The sequence below is a fragment of the Bombina bombina genome, chromosome 12 (genome assembly GCF_027579735.1).
Source record: "Bombina bombina isolate aBomBom1 chromosome 12, aBomBom1.pri, whole genome shotgun sequence".
In the NCBI taxonomy this organism is placed as follows: Eukaryota; Metazoa; Chordata; class Amphibia; order Anura; family Bombinatoridae; genus Bombina; species Bombina bombina.
Genome location: NC_069510.1, coordinates 120,034,107 through 120,055,494, shown reverse-complemented (window position 1 = coordinate 120,055,494; position 21,388 = coordinate 120,034,107). Strand labels below are relative to the sequence as shown.

Sequence of the window (21,388 nt, the reverse complement as noted above, 5' to 3'; positions counted from 1 at the left end):
AGCTGTCTTTTCGGTGCTGTTGCACGATATTTGGAAGATGTTTATTTTCCTTGGTGATGCCCGGTGGGTTGGGAGTCATCTCCCCTTGTTCTCGGGATCCATTCGGGTCTCTGTGGACTTGGCCTTCTTTTGAAGGGGGATTTCCGTTATTGGATTTTGCTGTACCTTTTGGGTATCCCTTTGGTTCACCCTTCTCCTCTTCCTTTTGGGGATTTTGGTACTGTACTAGTAAGGGTTGTGTGGGGACCGACTGCTGGGTGACGGTTCTCCTGGAGGAGTGTTGGCTCAGTAAGTCTGCTTTGCGGTCTCTAGTTAGGCCTTCGGACTATCTGCGGGTCAGTGTCCTTGGGGCCCTTTCCTTCTAGTTTTTGTTGCCCAGCTCCGACAAAGCGGGGTTTGGTTGGTTTGTGGTTTTTTTCAGGCCTGGTTCCCTCAGAATTGGCAGCCTATGGTACCCTCCCGTTTTTGCATTCAGTGTCCTCTATAGCTTGGGTATTGTTTTCCCAAAAGTAATGAATGCAGCTCTGGACTCTTTCCATTTATGAAGGAAAACTTAAATTATGCTTACCTGATAATTTTTTTTTCTTCAGATGGAAAGAGTCCACAGCTCCCCACCCGTATTTGTTCAGTGGGGGGTCTCTTATTTTTTATTCTTTTGGCACCTTTTTACCCTGATATTTCTTCTACTGTTCCTTATTCCTCTGCAGAATAACTGGGGGATGAGGGAAGTGGGAGGAGTATTTAAGCCTTTGGCTGGGGTGTCTTTGCCTCCTCCTGGTGGCCAGGTTCTTATTTCCAAAAAGTAATGAATGCAACTGTTCATCTTTTCTTCCATCTGAAGAAAAGAAAATGATCAGGTAAGCATAATTTAAGTTTTCTTCATTTTCGTGGTATCTTTATTCAAAAAGAAGGGAGCCAAGCCTATTTTTGGTTCAGCACCTGGGTAGAGCTTGCTGATTGGTGGCTAAATGTATATATGAATAGATCTAACCGCTTCCATGTTTATTTGTCAAGGGACACAGTGTATGATGTAGCTGTAATAGCCTGAACTTCACGCAAATAAATGTTTCTTTCCTAATACATGGAGAGTCCACAACGTCATTCCAATTACTAGTAGAATATTCAACTACTGGCCAGCAGGAGGCGGCAAATAACACCCCATCAAAGCTGTTAAGTATAACTTCCCTTACCCATAATCCCCAGTCATTCTCTTTGCCTATGTCAATGGAGGATGTGTGAAGTCGGTGTCTGAAGATATTTAATCCTTTTATTGGTTATGCTGTGTCCATGTCAATCTCTTGAGTAAGAGTAATGGTGGCTGTTAGCAGTTAGAAAGCGGCGAGCTTGTCTTTGCTTTATTTCTAACATTATTGCTACCCCTTCAGAGAAAGCCAGGGTTGGTTACTCTGTTCTTTATTTTACTTGCAGGTTCCTGTCAGCGGCCGGATGAGTTTGACAGACCTGCAGCTGCTGTAATGCCCCACACAGCAGAGGACTCTGGAGGGTAAGTCCTTTCTTATTATTTATTATCAGGATGAAGGAGGAAGGACTGGGAAGTCAGGGACCTGGTGGGACCTGCTACCCTCAGGAAGAGTGTGTATGTATTGTATTTACAGTATATCCACAGGTTTGGGATATTTTGCGGCGGGGCACATTGATGAAAATCAGTGACAAAGATTTATGCCGCCCTTTAACCTACCTACGAGTCTTTAAGTGGTCAGACTCAGGCTTTTCAGTATGTGGGATCCAGAGTTATTGAGGGGCGTTATCTTGGGCTTAATTATCCCTCAGCGGCTGTCTCTTTAATAAATACAAAGAAGGACAATGTTGGTATTAAGGGTCTGCCTTTTTAAATTTCTTTATGGGAATTTACAAGGGATTTTAAGCGACTGTGAAGCTACCCTTGTTAATATTAAGCGTTCCTTTCATACCATCACAGTTTTCCTGGGCAGTCAGGGACTTTTTATTCTGTGTATTTCTCTATGACCTATTTACACTAGGTCAGGAGGAGAGGGTTCCAGCCATATTTATGTCCCTAAGTTCACAGAGTATAATGACAATACCCGCCATTAGTGGATGCAAAATTTTAAAATCTGAAATTTTGAAGCCGGCGATGTAAGGCGGGCTAAACTGGTACTCAGTGTGTATGGACTCTACTGTGTGTTTTTGGCGCGAATAAACGCGCGCTGTAAGTACTACTACTAAGGATAGCAGAATATGGTGGTGTATATAGATGCACATTGCATTCCTGAAAGAGCGTGATAGAGCGGAGGATAGTAGCTAAGTCCTCCTAATCAGCGACTTTTCTCTACGGTACGATTATCGGTTTATTATCAGGCGATTGCATTCGTGCCTTAAGCCTTTTTAGCTCTGCTCTCCCGCACCTGCTTTAGGCTGATTTGTATATAGGGGTGTTTTATTTTAACCCTGTGGTGCTGTGGTGTATGGGTTAATTTGGAGAGAGCTGGGAGTATTTGGTTTAATACTTTAATAAACTGTGTTTTTTACGTCTTTGGGGTTATGTGACCATGCTTTTTAAGTGCATGTACTTGTGGTCCCCTTTCACAGTTTTTTTATATCCTCATGGAGTCTACCCTGCAGACCAGTCTACAGCTCTGTATCAAAAATGTGTATTGTTTTACATTTTAATCTGCCACCATCTAGTGGCAACTGAGGGGATTTTTGATAATTTTTCCTCATTGCTTGCCGTTAGCCCATTGCTAATACAGTGGTCTGTTTAATTTGCCAATGTGGGGGCATATTCATATGTACTCTGGCTTGAGTTCATGTAGATGCTCTATATTGTATAACTCGGTAGGCTAAGGATCCTTTGAACATTTGTTCTCTGGTTTTGCCTCCTAATATTGCTTATTTATACTCAATTTTCTTGTTGGGTATTCCTTTTTTTAAAAAAAATTATGGTAACCTAATAGGCATTACAATATTTGTTGGTGGTATTTTAGGTGTTTTATGTTTGTACAGTTTCTTTTTCTGTACCGTGGCTGTCATCTTGTGGCAGTTTATGGTAATTTGGCTTCTGCGGATATGTCAGGGTTTTTTCCCTGCCTTGTTTGCCATGTGCTGCTGGCAGCCATTTTACTTGCCTCTCTTGCTGACTCTGGTGCATACTGTGTGATGCTGCTCATTTCCTGCACTTCCTTTTTTTTTTTAATTCAATGTTTTTTTATTGATTTTATAAAGAAACAGGATCAGCATTCAATCTATAACAATTGTACATTCTTATACGTTCATATATAGAGATATACATGTCGAACTTTGACCGGAAACATGGACAATAATAAACATTTATCCAATATAAAAATCCGGGTAATCATAGAGAATTTCAGAGACATATATAGAAGATAGGGAGTGAGGGAAGAAAGGAGGGGAAGGAAAGGGAAACTACAAGTGTTAAGAGAATTCTTTGCATCTGTGGTTTTATTGGTGTTCAGTTATTTTTGTGATGTGTATTGATTCCAAAGGAATAGAATATTAGCGAAATGTTCTGCTTTGTTGTGGTAATTGTGGTATAGTTCTTCAAGTTTTAAGGTATGTTTTATTTCTTGTAACCATTGATCTAAGCTAGGTATTTGTGGTGATTTCCACAGCCGGGGGATAAGCCTCTTGGCACTATTGATCATTATCTGAAGTAAACCCATCCTGTACTGGCAGTGTAGGTTTGGTAAGTTATTAAGTAAAATCATCTGTGGATCCAGAGATATATCTGTATTTAATATGATATTTATTCGTTCCTCAACTTGACTCCAGAATAGTTTAATATGTGGGCATTCCCACCATATATGGGATAGGGATCCGAGACCTCCACATTTTCTCCAGCATCTAGGCGAGGCTGTTGGATAAATTTTGTGGAGCCGAACAGGGGTTAAGTACCACCTTGATAGCAGTTTATAGTTAGTCTCTACTATATTCAATGAGGGGGAGGACTTCTTGATTGATCTAAAACACCTCTCCCATATTGAGTCATCTAGATGTATGTGTAGTTCACGCTCCCACTGTGATCTAAAGGAGGAGGGTTTTTGTGAGGATGATAGTACCAGTAATTTGTATATGAAAGATACAAGATGTTTAGGGGTATTGGGGAGAAGTTCCTGCACTTCCTTTTATGGCCAGACTGGTGTACATCATCCGTGTGAGACAGGATGCAGTCTCAGAATTGTGATGTCATCACTTATTATTTAAAGGGCCTCTGTTCAGTATGATTTGCCCTTGCATTGTCTCAGACCTGTTTGTGAGAGCTCCTGTGTATTACCTGGCTGTCTGACGTCCCTTCTGGTTCCTGATCCTTGGCTTGTTCCTGAATCTGCTGTTCTCCTTGCTCCTGACTCAGCTCGTCTGACTATTCGCTTTGGCTCCTGACTCGGCTCGTCTGACTACCAGCTCTGGTTTTGATTCCCGGCTTGTTATTTGACTTGTGGACTTTTTATTATTTTTTGCTATTAATAAAGGTGTGATTATTTTTGCACTTCTCGTCTCGTCTGATTCCTGCCATCCTGACAGGATATTCTTCTTTCTTTACAGTGAAGAATATGTTTATCCTTTTTTCTACTACCCACAGATAATCCTGGGGAATGGTGTTAATTTAAGCCTTTTCCATGATGTTTACCGCTATTTAGTGGTAGTTTAAGTGTAAACTTGTTTAAGTTTATTGTTTGTTTTTTTCAGGTATAAGGGTACAATACCTTATCTACATGATTATGGGTATTATGTAATATGCTTTCAATATACTTAGGCGCTTCCATATTTTACTTTTATATGGCTCAATATAAGTTTTTTTTATTATACGATAATGTTATCTTATTTTTTGACAGATCAGAGATTCTTGGTGGCTCTGTACCTGGACTAAAACTTGGTTCAGATGCCATCCTTCAATTTAGCAAGCTCTCATTTGCATCTCTGTTGTCGATTCCCCGTTTACTTGGGTGAAAGGTGATTTTGGAATAGAGTCCTTTGGTACCAAATGACGGGGAATGGTCATAGACTCATTCTCCATGAAGGTTTTTCTTTACAGAGGTTAGAAACTCCAGGTTCTTGCTATTTGTCTTTCCCTCCAGTCTGCTTTCTCCAGTCTGCTTTTCGTCCATCAGTGGCTCAGTGCATGAAGGTGATTGGTCTGATGATGGCTTCCATGGACATCATTCCTTTTGCTCAGTTCTGGACCCCTTACAAGAGACTCTCTCTCATGGTGGATTTCTCAGGACCTTCTGTCTCTGGGCACATACTTCCTGAGACCCTCTTGGGTGATTGTGACTACGGACGCCAGCCTATCGGGCTGGGGAGCTGTTTGGGGTTCTCTGAATGCTTAGGGCCTGTGGACTCGGGAGGAGTTTTCTTTCCTCATAAACATCTTGGAGTTGAGAGCAATCTTCAATGCCCTGTCAGTTTGGCCTCAATTATCTTTAGTCTGGTTTATCAGGTTCCAGTCAGACAACTTCACCTCAGTGACTTACATCAACCACCAAGGAGGAACTCGGAGTTCCTTGGCCATGAGGGAGGTGACTAGCATTCGGCAGTAGGTGGAAGCTCACGATTGTCTCCTATTTGTCATCCACTTTACAGGAATGGACAATTGGGAAGTAGATTTCTGAGTAGACAGACTTTTCATACTGGGTAGTGGGCTCTCCATCTCGAGGTGTTCTGTAGGCTGCCCTAATAGATACTTTGGTGGTCCCTTGGGTTTTCTGGCTAGCTTACCTTTTTTCTCCATTTGCTCTTCTTCCACGAGTCATTGCTCGTATCAAACAGGAGAGAGCATCCGTGAGTCTAATAGCTCCTGTCTGACCTTGCTGAATCTGGTTTGCGGATCTGGGGAAGATGTCATGTCTTCCACCTTGGAGGATACCACTGAGGAATAACCTTCTAATTCAGGGTCCATTCCTCCATCCAAATCTAGATTCTCTGAAGCTGACTGCTTAAAGATTGAACGCCTAGTCCTGTATAGACACGGGTTTTCGGAAACGGTCTTTGATACTATGCTTCTGGCTCCTAAACCTGTTACCCGTATTTATCATGAGATGTGGCGTAAATACCTTTTTTGGTGTGAAACCAAGGTTTTTCTTGGAGTCTGGTGAGGATTCCCCAAATTTTATCCTTCCGTATGGCCTGGAGAAGGGTTTGTCTGTCAGTACTCTGAAAGGTCAGATTTCTGCGCTGTCTATTCTTTTGCACAAATATCTGGCAGAATTACCAGATGTCCAAGCTTTTGTTCAGGCCCTGGTCAGAATCAGGCCTGTATTTACTCTGCTGCTCCTCATTGGAGCCTTATCCTAGTTCTTAAAGTTTTGCAGCAGGCTCCGTTTGAGCCGATGCTTGCTGTTGATTATAATGTGGTTATTTTGGGAGGTTTTGTTTCTCCTTGCTACTTCCTCCTCTCACAGAGTTCTGAGTTTTCAGCTCTGCAGTGTGATTCCTGTACCTTATTTTTCATGCAGATAAAGTGACCCTTGGTACTAAATTGGGTTTTCTCCCTAAGGTGGTGTCGGATCGAAACATTAATCAGGAAATTGTTGTTCCTTCTTTTTGTCCTAATCCTGCTTCTCTTAAGGAACGTCTTTTGCATAACTTGCATGTTGTGTGTGCTCTCAAATTTTACTTTCAAGCTACTAGTATTTTCGGCTATCTTCTGCCCTATTTGTTATTTTCTCTGGAAAGCGTAAGGGTCAGAAGGCCACTACTACTTCTCTTTCCCTCTGGTTAAGAAGTATGATTCTTTTGGCTTATGAGACTCTGGACTGCAGCCTCCTGAGAGAATTACGGCTCATTCCACTTCTTGGGCTTTCAAAGATGAGGCTTCTGTGGAACAGATTTGCAAGGCGGCAACATTGTCCTTTCTGCATACTTTTTCTAAATTTGATACTTTTGCCTCAGCTGAGGCTTCTTTTGGGAGAAAGGTCCTTCAAGTGGTGTTGCCTTCTCTTTAGGTCCTCTTGCCTTTTTTTTCCCCTCCCTGTTCATTCTGTGTCCTCTAGATTGGCTGTTGGTTTCCACTAGTAATTGGAATGACATCGTGGACTCTCCATGTCTTAGGAAAGAAAACAAAATTTATGCTTACCTGTATATATCTTTCTTTCCAGACATGGAGAGTCCACGACCCTGCCCTCTTTTTTAATTATAATTCGGCAGGTTTTTTTTAGTAAACCTCAGGGACCTTTTCCCCCTTGTGTTTCTTCTTTTTCCATTTTCCTTCGGCTGAATGACTGGGGATTATGGGTAAGGGAAGTTACACTTAACAGCTTTGCTGGGGTACTCTTTGCCTCCTCCTGCTGGCCAGGAGTTGAATATCCTACTAGTAATTGGAATGACGTTGTGGATTCTCCATGTCCGGAAAGAAATTTATCAGGTAAGCATACATTTTTTTATTTAAGGCTGTAAACGCTCATGTGTGCAGCTGTAGACACCATTTAATGCGCAGACTTTAATTCTCTGAAATAATTTCTCAAGTACAACTGAATACGATTTCTGCTTAAGTCAATACGTTACCCGTGTAGCCTGTGATTGGCTGTTTGTGGCTCACCTTTATAAAACAATAACTTGCTGCATTCCCTGTTATTTATACACAGTACACATCAGCACAAGATGATTTAATACATTTTACTAGAGTTTATTAATGGTGAAAAGCAAAGTACAGCTAGTGAAATGCGTTATACATTGTGAGCTATAGAAGGTGTCCTCTTGCAGAGCTCCGTCCTCATACGCATCTCTCCCTTTTTATGTTATTCACATTCTTTATGGATGCCCCAGTGGCAGAAGTACTGGCAGGTGATTTGTGCATGTGTATGTGGCTTATGCTTTAGTTAGTGCCTTTTTATGTGTGTGCTGTGTGCGCGTGCTCACTGACGGTGCTGTGTGCGCGTGCTGACGGACGGTGCTGTGTGCGCGTGCTGACGGACGGTGCTGTGTGCGCGTGCTGACGGACGGTGCTGTGTGCGCGTGCTGACGGACGGTGCTGTGTGCGCGCGCTGACTGACGGTGCTGAGTGCGCGCGCTGACTGGCGGTGCTGCGTGCGCGCGCTGACTGGCGGTGCTGCGTGCGCGCGCTGACTGGCGGTGCAGTGCACATGCACAGTACTGGTGATGTGGTTATATGATGAATACTGTGTATCTCTTCCCTCCCCAGGCTGAGCGTCGGTTCCAGAGCCGTCTGCAAGATCTGAAAGACCGACTGGAGCAGTCCGAGAGCACAAATCGCAGCATGCAGAACTATGTTCAGTTTCTAAAATCTTCATATGCCAATGTATTTGGTGAGGCTGCTGTATCCAGTTCACCTATACGCCCTCGAACCCCACTTTAAGGAGAGAACTTTGCTTCCTTATGTCCCAGACTTTGCAGAGTTAAAAAAGAAGCAGGAAACCCACTTAGGTCTGTGAAGATCAGCTGTGGTCATGTGACTCACTTGGTGCTGCACAACTTAGCCCTTATGTTATCGAATGTCTTCCATTTGCCTTTAGGTGCTCGTTTCTCTGTAACACTTCTGACATTGCTCGTGCAATTCCCTTACTGTGATTCATATTTAATTTGTCCGGCGAGCACAGAGAAGGACGACATGACTTTAATAACATTGCTGACACTGATCTGACCTCAATGGGACGTGTTGCAGCTACAAGGGGTCATTTTTTAATGTAATTCTTTATTTATTTTTTGTTATTACACTTGTGAGGTGTATCACTGTCTAATAAAAAGTATGAGAAGCACACGAGTTAAAGCAAGCAAATCAATTTAATGGACAGATCCAAAAAACATGTACATCCATAGCGTGAGGAGTGTATACTCCCGGTTAAAAGTGCAGAGAAAATAGTGGAAAAATAAGTGCAGGGCACCTAAACAAACGGCTTACGCGTTTCGGCCTAAGCCTTACTCATAGCCTTTTTTATTTTTTGTTATTACACTTGTGAGGTGTGTCCCTGTCTACCAATAAAACAGCATCAGTTCCTGCTAATCAGCCAATGAGAAATCAGTCATTAAAGGGAACTAAACCCCCAAAAAAATCTTTCATGATTTAGATAGAGCAGCAATTTTAAGCAACTTTCTAATTTACTCCTATTGTCAATTTTTCTTCATTTTCTTGGTATCTTTATTTAAAGTGAAGGTAAATTTTCAAGGAGTGCCCGGATTTTAAAAATAGTTTTAAAAACAGGTGCACTTTCCTTGATGAAAGTTTACATTGCACCGAATTTGTAGAAATACTTACTTTTTTACTTCTCCAAAACCGGATCGCCGATCCCAGCCTCAGTTCCTCTGTACTGACGTCAGAAATGACAAAACCGGCTTCCTCCAATCATGGCTTCCCCCCCAGAGCGTACATCTCGTGATGCCCGGCTGTGATTGGAGGAAGCCGGTTTCGTCATTGCTGTGTTTGTACAGCAGGAAGAAGAAGGAGGGGGATCGGCGATCCGGTTTTGGAGAAGTAAAAGGTATTTCTACAAATCCAGTACAATGTAAACTTTTAGCAATAATAGTGCCCCTGTTTTTAAAAGTATTTTTAAAACCGGACACTCATTGCTGAAAATTAACATTCACTTTAAAAAGCAGTAATGTAAAGCTTGGGAGCCAACCCATTTTAGTTTCAGCACCCTGGATAGCGCTTGCTTATTGGTGGCTACATTTAGCAAACCAATAAACAAGAATTACTCAGGTTCTGAACCAAAAATGGGCCGGCTCCTAAGCTTTACATTCCTGCTTTATAAAAATAAATATAGCAAGAGAACAAAGAGAAATTGATAATAGAAGTAAATTAGAAAGTTGCTTAAAATTACTGCTCTATCTGAATCATTAAAGCAAATTTTTGGTTTAGTGTCCCTTTAAGGCCCATTTGTACACAGTGCATTTTCCCATTAGCTTCTCAATCACAATAAACAGCTTTAAAGGGACAGTCTAGGCCAAAATAAACTTTCATGATTCAGATAGAGCATGTGATTTTAAACAATTTTCCAATTTACTTTTATCACCAATTTTGCTTTGTTCTCTTGGTATTCTTAGTTGAAAGCTTAACCTAGGAGGTTCATATGCTAATTTATTAGACCTTGAAGGCCACCTCTTTTCAGAATGCATTTAACAGTTTTTCACCACTAGAGGGTGTTAGTTCACGTATTTCATATAGATAACACTGTGCTCGTGCACGTGAAGTTATCTGGGAGCAGGCACTGATTGGCTAAACTGCAAGTCTGTCAAAAGAACTGAAATAACGGGGCAGTTTGCAGGCTTAGATACAAGATAATCACAGGGGTTAAAAGTATATTAATATAACTGTGTTGGTTATGCAAAACTGGGGAATGGGTAATAAAGGGATTATCTATCTTTTAAAACAATACAAATTCTGGTGTAGACTGTCCCTTTAACATAATGATATTTAATATCTTTACAGAAATACGTTAAAGTTAAATTGTGTCCTTTCATATGTGAGATTAGTTTATTGTCCTATCAGACAGGCCGTACGCAGGCTGCAAGTCTTCTGCTGTGATCTATAATCCCACATAGATAAAAACCACTTAACATGCTGATGTAATAATTAGGTAGTAGAAAAAGTACAAAATAATACAAGTGTGAGTGACCTCCGGCTGTACTGAGCAAACAGTTTGTGTGTCTGTGTTCTGACTAATAAAACTCACCTGGTGCAACTTATTAGTTATTTGTAGAACGCCAACAGATTCCGCAGCGCCATTATTCCTGCAAATGGGTCATTCCCATTTAATGAGACGTGGATTTGTTATTTAAACACTGGTAAAAGGGTCTGCAGCTTTTAGCAATGTCTAGATTGCCAATTCAGTGTCAATAAAGTGTCACTGTAACAGAAGCTTAACCCTTCCTTTGTCTACATCAATTCAAATGCCCTCTGGCAACCAAGGGGGGTTCACTGTAACTTTAACTATGTCCTCCATTTGGGTCAACTCGTTCAAATGTGACGTGTTATTTCACTGTTTATAGGCAGGATATCACTATAGCCATATGTCTGAATTATTAACCCCTTGCTGTCAGATGTAAGGATTATGTCGTCTGTCTGGGGTCTAGCCAGCATTAAATACAAACTGTGCAGTTTTATATGGTGTTTTTGTGTCTAAATGTCATTATTTATACAAGAACCACGTGTCCATGTTTGTTTTTTAAAAAAATATTTATATATTTTTAAAGATTTTTTGTTTTTCTACGGATTTCTAATAAATTTGTTTGCTGTATAAATGTAAAAATAAATAAATTTTAAAATGATTGAATGAAACTGTATGAAGATTTATATACTTTTATATTCCATATTGGTGGCTAAATAACCTGTTGCAGTTAGGTAGAAACCTCTCATTAGCCTGCGGACTCCTCTTCATACATACATATAGATAGATAGATAGATAGATAGATAGATACACACACACAGTATCTCACAAAAGTGAGTACACCCATCGCATTTTTGTAAATATTTTTTTATATATTTTTATGTGACAACACTGAAGAAATTACACTTTGCTACAATGTAAAGGAGTGAGTGTACAGCCTGTATAACACACAGCCATTAATGTCTAAACCGTTGGCAACAAAAGTGAGTACACCCCTAAGTGGAAATGTCCAAATTTGGCCCAATTAGCCATTTTCCCTCCCTGGTGTCCTGTGACTCATTAGTGTTACAAGGTCTCAGGTGTGAATGGGGAGCAGGTGTGTTAAATTTGGTGTTATCGGAGGGGCGTGTCTGATCAGCGATCTGAAGCGGTCACACTTTCTAGAGCTCCGGCTGATTCTCTCCTAAGCCGCAAATAAAAACCATGTACTCTCTTCACCCACACCTATGTCTCTGACGGTTAACAGATATAATATGGGCAACCAAACCGAAGACCACTACAACAAACATGGCAAAGCGCAACGGGCGACTATTATTAAAGAGACACTAGGAGCAACAAATCCGACTTTAATATGCAGAAAAAAACATTTGCAGCTGGACTCTGTTTTTGCACAAATCATTCCGTTGCTACAAATTAAGGCATGGGGATGATATACCACTGATATGACGAGAAAGACCAGTAAAGCTATTGAAAGGTTATGACATATAATAGTTTAATATTCACTACAGTTTAATACGTTAATTATTGCAGGTTTGAAGTGACTGTTCCTGTTTTTAGCATTTTTCAATAATTATAACCTATACTAATTATACACTAGGCTTCATATGTCCTTAAGAGTTTTCTAGACAGAACAGATTGATTTATAGAAACATTCCCTATAAAGTCAGTGCAAGGGGCACTGATAATCTTACAAAGTCCTTATATATATTCTAGAATGCCTCGTGGGGGGCCCTTGTGATTACACTTACTTTAACTAAACCTGATTAAGGGCTTCCAAAACATTAATGCCGCTGCCCCTTAACATAGGACGGTTCTCACACTAACATCTCCCTCTTGGCCGGGGCTACGGCAGGAGATGAACAAAAAAAGCTCACGCTTATCACAGGGAAAACTATGTTTTGATAAAGTTGCGGTACACTGCTCAAAATGGGGTCATCGCAATGTTAAGTAGAATATAGAATTATGTATAGCATGAACAAATATAGATATACGCATCAATTAGGGAACCACTCAGAACTATACTTTTATATGTACAACATGCAATATACCTACTCTATAATCTATAATACCTCTCATATATAAATAAGAGATGTACTCCTGATAGCAATGAGGATACAAAAGTGTTCCGCAACTGTTGTGTGGGCTAGAAGGGAAACAGTTGAGTTAGAAGTTTAATTATACCAATTGATTTATACTATTGTTAATGTTATATAAATGTTTCATGGAACAATTTACTGACAAGGTGTCCGGATTTGGCACTAGCATCTTCATAACTGAAGCAAAATTTATGTCTTAAAGAACATCTCACTAGGGTCCAAGAGTGACCTATATCGACAATATAAGGGGCAAGAAAATAAGGACTAGAACCGTTTAAGAACTTTCTAGTACAAATATGATGTGTATATTTGATATTCTGATTACTCATGTACTAAATGAAAAATTTGGTGTTATCGCTCTCACACTCTCTCTCGCTCTCACACTCTCTCATACTGGGCACTGGAAGTTCAACATGACACCTCATGGCAAAGAACTCTGAGGATCTGAAAAAAGAATTGTTGCTCTACATAAAGATGTCCTAGGCTATAAGAAGATTGCCAAAACTCTGAAACTGAGCTGCAGCACGGTGGGCAAGAGCATACAGCGGTTTCACAGGACAGATTCCACTCCAGAACAGGCCTCGCCATAGTCAACCAAAGAAGTTGAGTGCACATGCTCAGCGTCATATCCAGAGGTTGCCTTTGGGAAATAGACATATGAGTGCTGCCAGCATTGCTGCAGAGGTTGAAGGGATGGGGGGGTCAGCCTGTCAGTGGTCAAACCATACGCCGCACACTGCTTCAAATTAGTCTGCATGGCTGTCGTCCCAGAAGGAAGCCTCTTCTAAAGATGATGCACAAGAAAGCCCGCAAACAGTTTGTTGAAGACAAGCAGACTAAGGACATGGATTACTGGAACCATGTCCTGTGGTCAGATGAGACCAAGATAAACGTATTTGGTTCAGATGGTGTCAAGCGTGTGTGGCGGTAACCAGGTGAGGAGTTCAAAGACAAATGTGTCTTGCCTACAGTCAAGCATGGTGGTGCGAGTGTCATGGTCTGGGCCTGCATGAGTGCGGCCTACACTGGGGAGCTACAGTTCATTGAGGGAACCATGAATGCCAACATGTACTGTGACATACTGAAACAGAGCATAATCCCCTCCCTTCGGAGACTGGGCTGCATGGCAGTATTCCAACATAACAACCCCAAAAACAGCTCCAAGACCACCACTGCCTTGCTAAAGAAGCTGAGGGTAAAGGTGATGGACTGGCCAAGCATGTCTCCAGACCTAAACCCTATTGAGCATCTGTGTGGCATCCTCAAACGGAAGGTGGGGGAGCACATGTTCTCTAACAACCACCAGCTCTGTGATGTCGTCATGAAGGAGTGGAAGAGGACTCCAGTGTCAACCTGTGAAGCTTTGGTGAACTCCATGCCCAAGAGGGTTAAGGCAGTGCTGGAAAATATTGGTGGCCACACAAAATATTGACACTTTGGGCCCAATTTGGACATTTCCACTTAGGGGTGTACGCAAAAAATACTCCAAAAACCTGGCCAACCATGACCAGGTTAGGTAGATGGAGCAAGGACATAGCCCAAGTTCCCAACAGTGCACTGAACACCCCGACCAGCCCTGAGGTCCAAGATTTCAAAACCACCCAAGACTGGGTCAGGAAAAAGGCCAAGCGAAGCTTCAGCAACCGGAAGTCTCAGGGAGAAAAACAGGTCCGGGCATCTAAAATTTCAGGCAAACCCTACCCTAGAACTAAACACCCCAACTGGCCAAAAAGCCAGACATAAGGGATATGGATGCATATCCAGAGAATCCGTATAGCAAGAAGAACTTGAAAGCCCCGACCAAAGGAAGGAATCACCCCTAGCTCCAAGGAGCAAGGCTAGAAGTCATATGAAGATACTTCTCAGAGCCGCAGGACAACCAAGGGATACCTTGAGATCCAAAAAATCCTACTAGCAGGACTAGTCTCCCTATCACCTCCGCACAAGCAGAGGACACAAGGAAGAGAAAGGCACTAAGCCTACCCAGCTCCGGAAAACCCCAAGCTAAACAAAGTCCCCGCAGGGAACAACCATCACCCGGAAACACAGATCCCTAAAAGGAGATTCAACTCACCAGGAGACAATGGAAGAAGACCCAAAGGTCTCTTATAACTCAGACAGACAGTACACATCAAAGAGTAAGAGTTGCATCTAGATACACTATAAACAGCTTGCGCGACACCTGCAAGGTGTCAAGAGCTGCAACTGGTTTCAAACTGCAAACCTTCCGCATGCTAGACAGCTATTCTGTACAAGCTGTTGGATCAAGCCCAAAAGGACAAATCCAGAGGCCTAAAAATGAAGGCCAAACCGCTCAACTGCGGTAAGGGGCGTTAAGCCCTCCAACCCTCCACCACATGAGGAAGGGAAACTAAGTTCTGATGAAATCAGATGTCAGAGTGACGCAGTGGAAAACTCCCCTGCCCAGCCATCTATGACTGAAGGCTATAAGGACTGAAACAATCCTTCCCGCCTCACGGACCCACAGGTCCTCTCGAATGCTTCGCTGAACATGAAAAACAATGATAACCTGAGCACTCTGCGCTTCTACCAAACCAGCTGAGCAGAACAGCGCCACGTGTCTGAACAGCCACAAGACCGAACGAACGCGAAAGGACTAGCCTGCACCTAGGGTCCTAACTGGAAAACTGCATAAATTCTCCCTCATAGGGGAAAAAACAGACATTTTTAACATAGGACTAACATGTCCAAAACAACTTCCGAAGAAGTAATAAAGACTATCAATCCCAGAAGGTTCCCGAAGGAAACAAATAAAAGACATCCCATCAGATATAAATAAAATATAAGGCAACCGAAAGGTTAGCGCCCAAAAAGACACAGGCCTACCCACAGGACCAGCCAAAAGGAGCCCTATCTTTCAAAAACTGGGAAAGATCTCAAACAAATGACAATCGGGAGACTACTTCATCCCCACATGTCTAATGAGGTGCACCATTTGAATTAGCAGACTGAAAATCCCCGTATCTGGTAATGATAGTCATTCAATAACTGAAAAACATGTCTGAGCAATACGCAAAGGCGTGCAATCCTGTAATGAAAGGCACAACACTCAGGGACAGTTACACCCACGGGGAACTGTAGAGGCCCTCCCCAAGGCAGAAGGCCCGGGACAATAAGGCACAAGCACATTCTCAAATAAACGTCTGGACTCTGCAGACGAACAATCGCCAACATTATGTGGAAGCGAAAACGTGCTGCAACCTCCAGGGGGAACACGCCACCCTGCATGGAGGAATCAGAAATTGGGTTACCCACATGTGTAGAAGTATGAATTGGTAGGGAACTTGCCTCTCGGAGGACAGGACCTCCAGCGGCGGATGGCTCAGCAGTCCCTTGATTCCCTGAGCCAGAGGAACCAGGTGCTCTGAAATGGCATACGGAACAAAACCGGTTGACATGTGTCAACGGGGCCAATCCGGATTCGTCACCGGACACAGAATCTGAATCTGAAATCAAAATAGTCTCAGTATCAGCATCCTCCGTAACTTAATCTGAAATTAGCACAGTCTCAGCATCAGAATCCTCCATGACTGGATAGAAGATTTATAAATATGGACTAAGTAGTAAAAACAAAAACGGCACCTGACACCCCCAATGGCTGGGGCACTCACCACCTCGTATGACCAGACCCCTGCGGACTAGAAATTTTATTTCGCCACACGGTCGGGAATGCGGAAATGGAAAATGGAACGGAGCCACACCCGAACACAAGGTGAACTGTACAGTCCAAAAAAGCGCGCCCAACAAAAAGGCTGCATCACTTCCAAAGGCCTCAATGTTCCAAACCACGAGCCCATAAACATCACACATAAGCAGGTTGAATCACATAACAAACATGATTATAAACCCCCTGTTCAATAACCCCCCTCAGGAGTTATTAACCCTTGATTCCAAGATACTACAAGAGATTCACTGAGACCCTTATGATAAGTTAGACCTGAAAGGGGGTAGCCTCTCGGAAAAACATTCACATTACAGTACATTGATGAATAAAGTAAAATGAAACGATCGAATCTACGATGTGGAACAGGAACACAGCCTTTCAAGTGTGACAGATAGTAGCATCACCTCTGCCATGGACTTGAGAGAAGAAAACAGGCAACGAAGCGAAGTTCGACAACGCCGATTGCTTGAGGAGCTGTTAATATGAGTCGGGATGGTTTCGCAGAAAAAGGGGAGGAGTATTTAAGCCTTTGGCTGGGTTATCTTTGCCTTCTCCTGGTGGCCAGGTTCTTATTTCCCAAAAGTAATGAATGCAGCTGTGGACTCTTTCCATTTAGGAAGAAAAGTATGTAAGTGTAGTGTATTCAGTAATAATACCTGCTGTAGGTACTCACTGCTCTTATGGTGACAGGATCAGCAGATAGTATGTAACTAGTATATTCAGTAATAATACCTGCTGTAGGTACTCACTGCTCTTATGGTGACAGGATCAGCAGATAGTATGTAACTGTAGTGTATTCAGTAATAATACCTGTTGTAGGTACTCACTGCTCTTATGGTGACAGGATCAGCAGATAGTATGTAACTGTAGTGTATTCAGTAATAATACCTGTTGTAGGTACTCACTGCTCTTATGGTGACAGGATCAGCAAATAGTATGTAAGTGTTGTGTGTTCAAGATTAATACCTGCAGTAGGTACTCACTGCTCTTATGGTGACAGGATCAGCAGATAGTATGTAACTGTAGTATATTCTTTAATAATACCTGCTGTAGGTACTTACTGCTCTTATGGTGACAGGATCAGCAGATAGTATGTAAGTGTAGTGTATTCAGTAATAATACCTGCTTAAGGTACTCACTGCTCTTATGGTGACAGGATCAGCAGATAGTATGTAACTGTAGTGTATTCAGTATTAATACCTGCTGTAGGTACTCACTGCTCTTATGGATCAGCAGATAGTATGTAAAGAATTTATTGAGCACCGAGGAGTACACTATGGAAAACCTATACTTAGGCAAGGAAGATAAGAAGGAGGTGCTTTAAATAGGCACAGGTTCACGCTAGGGATGATGCACAGGTGCGCATAATGAGAAGAGCGACACTCCTGACACGCGGCAATAATGTTACCACCGTGTGCTGCACAACAACCCGATGCTAGCCAGTTTAGTGGGATTAGCAGCATGAACCCGGGACACAAGAGAAGGGGCATGAACTTCGCGGGCAGGAACCCAGGAATGATCAGCCACAGAGTAACCCTTCCAGTGCACAAGGTATTGAAGAAGACAGACAATTAGTAGTACCAATTAATTAAAAAATCCCCTCCAAAAGGTAGAAATAAATTGAGGTCGTTTGTCAGAGACGATGTTCAAGGGTAAACCATGAAGTCGTACAACATGAGAAAGAAAAAGATCCGCCATTTCTTGGGCAGCTTGAGTAATGTTACAAAATGGGTAAACGTAGAAAATTGATCTTCCACAATCCAGATGACACTATTATTATTATTATTATTATTATTATTGGAAGGAGGGAGATCCACAACAAAATCCATGGCTATGTGTGTCCAAGGCTGCTTAGGTATGGTCAAGGGTTGAAGCAGACCATGAGGTAAGGTTCAAGTAGTCTTGTTAACAGCACAGGTCTGACAGGCCTTGACATACTCATGAGAATCAGACTTCATGGTGGGCCATCAGACAAGTTGAGAGAGAGGTTTAAAGGTTGTTACGAACCGGGATGACCTGAAAGTTTGCTATCATGAGCCCAGGATAGCACAGGAGTACAGAGATTCAGAGGTACAAAAAGATCTCAGGAGCAGCAAGAGCCTCGGGAGGTTTTCTTGACTGTGCCCATTGCACATTTGAGAAGAGATGTGTTGAGTGGACTAATAACACAGGCGGGAGGAATGATATGCTCTATAGGAGTTTCAGAGGCATCATTGAACTGAGGAAACCGACAGGAAAGGGCGTTAGAAGATAAGAGACTATAAAATTAAAATGAGAAAAGAATAAGGCCCATCTGGCCTGTCTAGGATTAAGTCGGTGAGCAGTCTCTAAATACATCAGGTTCTTATGTCAGTAAGAATCTGAATGCGGTTGGTAATACCCTCTAGCCAATGAGGCCCATTTATCAAGCTCCGTTTGGAGCTTGAGGGCCCGTGTTTCTGGCAAGTCTTCAGACTCACCAGAAACACAAGTTATGGAGCAGCGTTCTGCACAACAACCCGATGCTAGCCGGTTTAGTGGGATTAGCAGCATGAACCCGGGACACAAGAGAAGGGGCATGAACTTCGTGGGCAGGAACCCAGGAATGATCAGCCACAGAGTAACCCTTCCAGTGCACAAGGTATTGAAGACAGACAATTAGTAGTACCAATTAATTAAAAAAAGCCCCTCCAAAAGGTAGAAAGAAATTGAGGTCCTTTGTCAGAGACGATGTTCAAGGGTAAACCATGAAGTCGTACAACATGAGAAAGAAAAAGATCCGCCATTTCTTGGGCAGCTTGAGTAATGTTACAAAATGGGTAAACGTGGAAAATCGATCTTCCACAATCCAGATGACACTATTATTATTATTATTATTATTATTGGAAGGAGGGAGATCCACAACAAAATCCATGGCTATGTGTGTCCAAGGCTGCTTAGGTATGGACAAGGGTTGAAGCAGACCATGAGGTAAGGTTCAAGTAGTCTTGTTAACAGCACAGGTCTGACAGGCCTTGACATACTCATGAGAATCAGACTTCATGGTGGGCCATCAGACAAGTTGAAAGAGAGGTTTAAAGGTTTGTTACGAACCGGGATGACCTGAAAGTTTGCTATCATGAGCCCAGGATAGCACAGGAGTACAGAGATTCAGAGGTACAAAAAGATCTCAGGAGCAGCAAGAGCCTCGGGAGGTTTTCTTGACTGTGCCCATTGCACATTTGAGAAGAGATGTGTTGAGTTGACTAATAACACAGGCGGGAGGAATGATATGCTCTATAGGAGTTTCAGAGGCATCATTGAACTGAGGAAACCGACAGGAAAGGGCGTTAGAAGATAAGAGACTATAAAATTAAAATGAGAAAAGAATAAGGCCCATCTGGCCTGTCTAGGATTAAGTCGGTGAGCAGTCTCTAAATACATCAGGTTCTTATGTCAGTAAGAATCTGAATGTGGTTGGTAATACCCTCTAGCCAATGAGGCCCATTTATCAAGCTCCGTAAGGAGCTTGAGGGCCCGTGTTTCTGGCGAGTCTTCAGACTCGCCAGAAACACAAGTTATGGAGCAGCGTTCTAAAGACCGCTGCTCCATAACCCTGTCCGCCTGCTCTGATGAGGCGGACAGGAATCGCCATAATTCAACGCGATCGAGTACGATCGGGTTGATTGACACCTCCCAGCTGGTGGCCCATTGGCCTCGAGTCTGCATAAGGGCGGCGTTGCACCTGCAGCTCTTGTGAGCTGCTGGTGCAATGCTGAATACGGAGAGAGTATTGCTCTCCGCATTCAGCGATGTCTGTCGGACCTGATCCGCACTGTCGGATCAGGTCTGACAGACATTTGATAATTCAGCCTCAATGTCTCCATTCAGTAAGGACCATCAAGTAAGTTGCCATTCAGCAGTACAAAAGGCTTTTTTCAAAAGAGAGAAAGGGGTAGATTTATCAAATGGGTGGACATGATGGGCTGTAGTAAATTATTATTGCACAAGCATTTCCGGCCGCTAGAAGAGGGTGTCATTCATCCCGATTATATCCGATCGAGATGATTGCTGTCCGCCACCAAAGAGGTGGCGGATGAGTTAAGGAGCTTCTTAACTTTAGTTTCAGGTAGACCTGAAACTTCGGGGGTAGAAAGCAGCATCCGCTGCTGGAGAAATCTACCCCAAAGCGTCCACAGTAGTTGAAGGTCAGTTCTTAAAGTGATTGGATGTGGTGTGTTAAAACAAAAGGGCACTGAAAAAGACTGTTATTACTATAAATACATATGTATATGCTTATATTCATATACACTGTGCGGCCACATTATTAGGTACAGCCCTGCAATCTTCCTACAATCACCTCTCTGTGAGGTTTCCCAGGTTCTGTCTATGAGGTTTCCCAGGTTCTGTCTGTGAGGTTTCCCAGGTTCTCTCTGTGAGGTTTCCCAGGTTCTGTGTGTGAGGTGTCCCAGGTTCTGTCTGTGAGGTTTCCCAAGTTCTGTCTGTGAGGTGTCCCAGGTTCTGTCTGTGAGGTTTCCCAGGTTCTGTCTGTGAGGTTTCCCAGGTTCTCTCTGTGAGGTTTCCCAGGTTCTATCTGTGAGGTTTCCCAGGTTCTCTCTGTGAGGTTTCCCAGGTTCTCTCTGTGAGGTTTCCCAGGTTCTCTCTGTGAGGTTTCCCAGGTTCTGTCTGTGAGGTTTCCCAGGTTCTGTCTGTGAGGTTTCCCAGGTTCTGTCTGTGAGGTTTCCCAAGTTCTGTCTGTGAGGTTTCCAGGTTCTGTCTGTGAGGTTTCCCAGGTTCTATCTGTGAGGTTTCCCAGGTTCTGTCTGTGAGGTTTCCCAGGTTTTCTCTGTGAGGTTTCCCGGGTTCTGTCTGTGAGGTTTCCCAGGTTCTGTCTGCGAGGTGTCCCAGGTTCTGTCTGTGAGGTGTCCCAGGTTATGTCTGTGAGGTGTCCCAGGTTCTGTCTGTGAGGTTTCCCAGGTTCTGTCTGCGAGGTGTCCCAGGTTCTGTCTGTGAGGTGTCCCAGGTTATGTCTGTGAGGTTTCCCAGGTTCTATCTGTGAGGTTTTCCAGGTTCTATCTGTGAGGTTTCCCAAG

At 42.8% G+C, this 21,388-nt stretch overlaps 1 protein-coding gene across 2 annotated transcripts in view; it reads left to right on the top strand.

Moving 5' to 3' along the window:
• The window catches only part of ODF2 (outer dense fiber of sperm tails 2), a 126,068-nt gene extending 114,839 nt beyond the window's left edge, over positions 1-11,229 (top strand). Inside the window, exons 21-22 of one of the 2 annotated variants that reach the window (XM_053695885.1) lie at positions 7,759-7,776; positions 8,135-11,229. In XM_053695885.1, the coding sequence (XP_053551860.1) occupies positions 7,759-7,776; positions 8,135-8,308 (192 nt within the window). In that variant the 3' untranslated portion in view covers positions 8,309-11,229. The remainder of the gene's footprint in view (positions 1-7,758; positions 7,777-8,134) is intronic. The other variant, XM_053695886.1, reaches the window with a different exon arrangement.
• Positions 11,230-21,388: the final 10,159 nt, after the last annotated feature.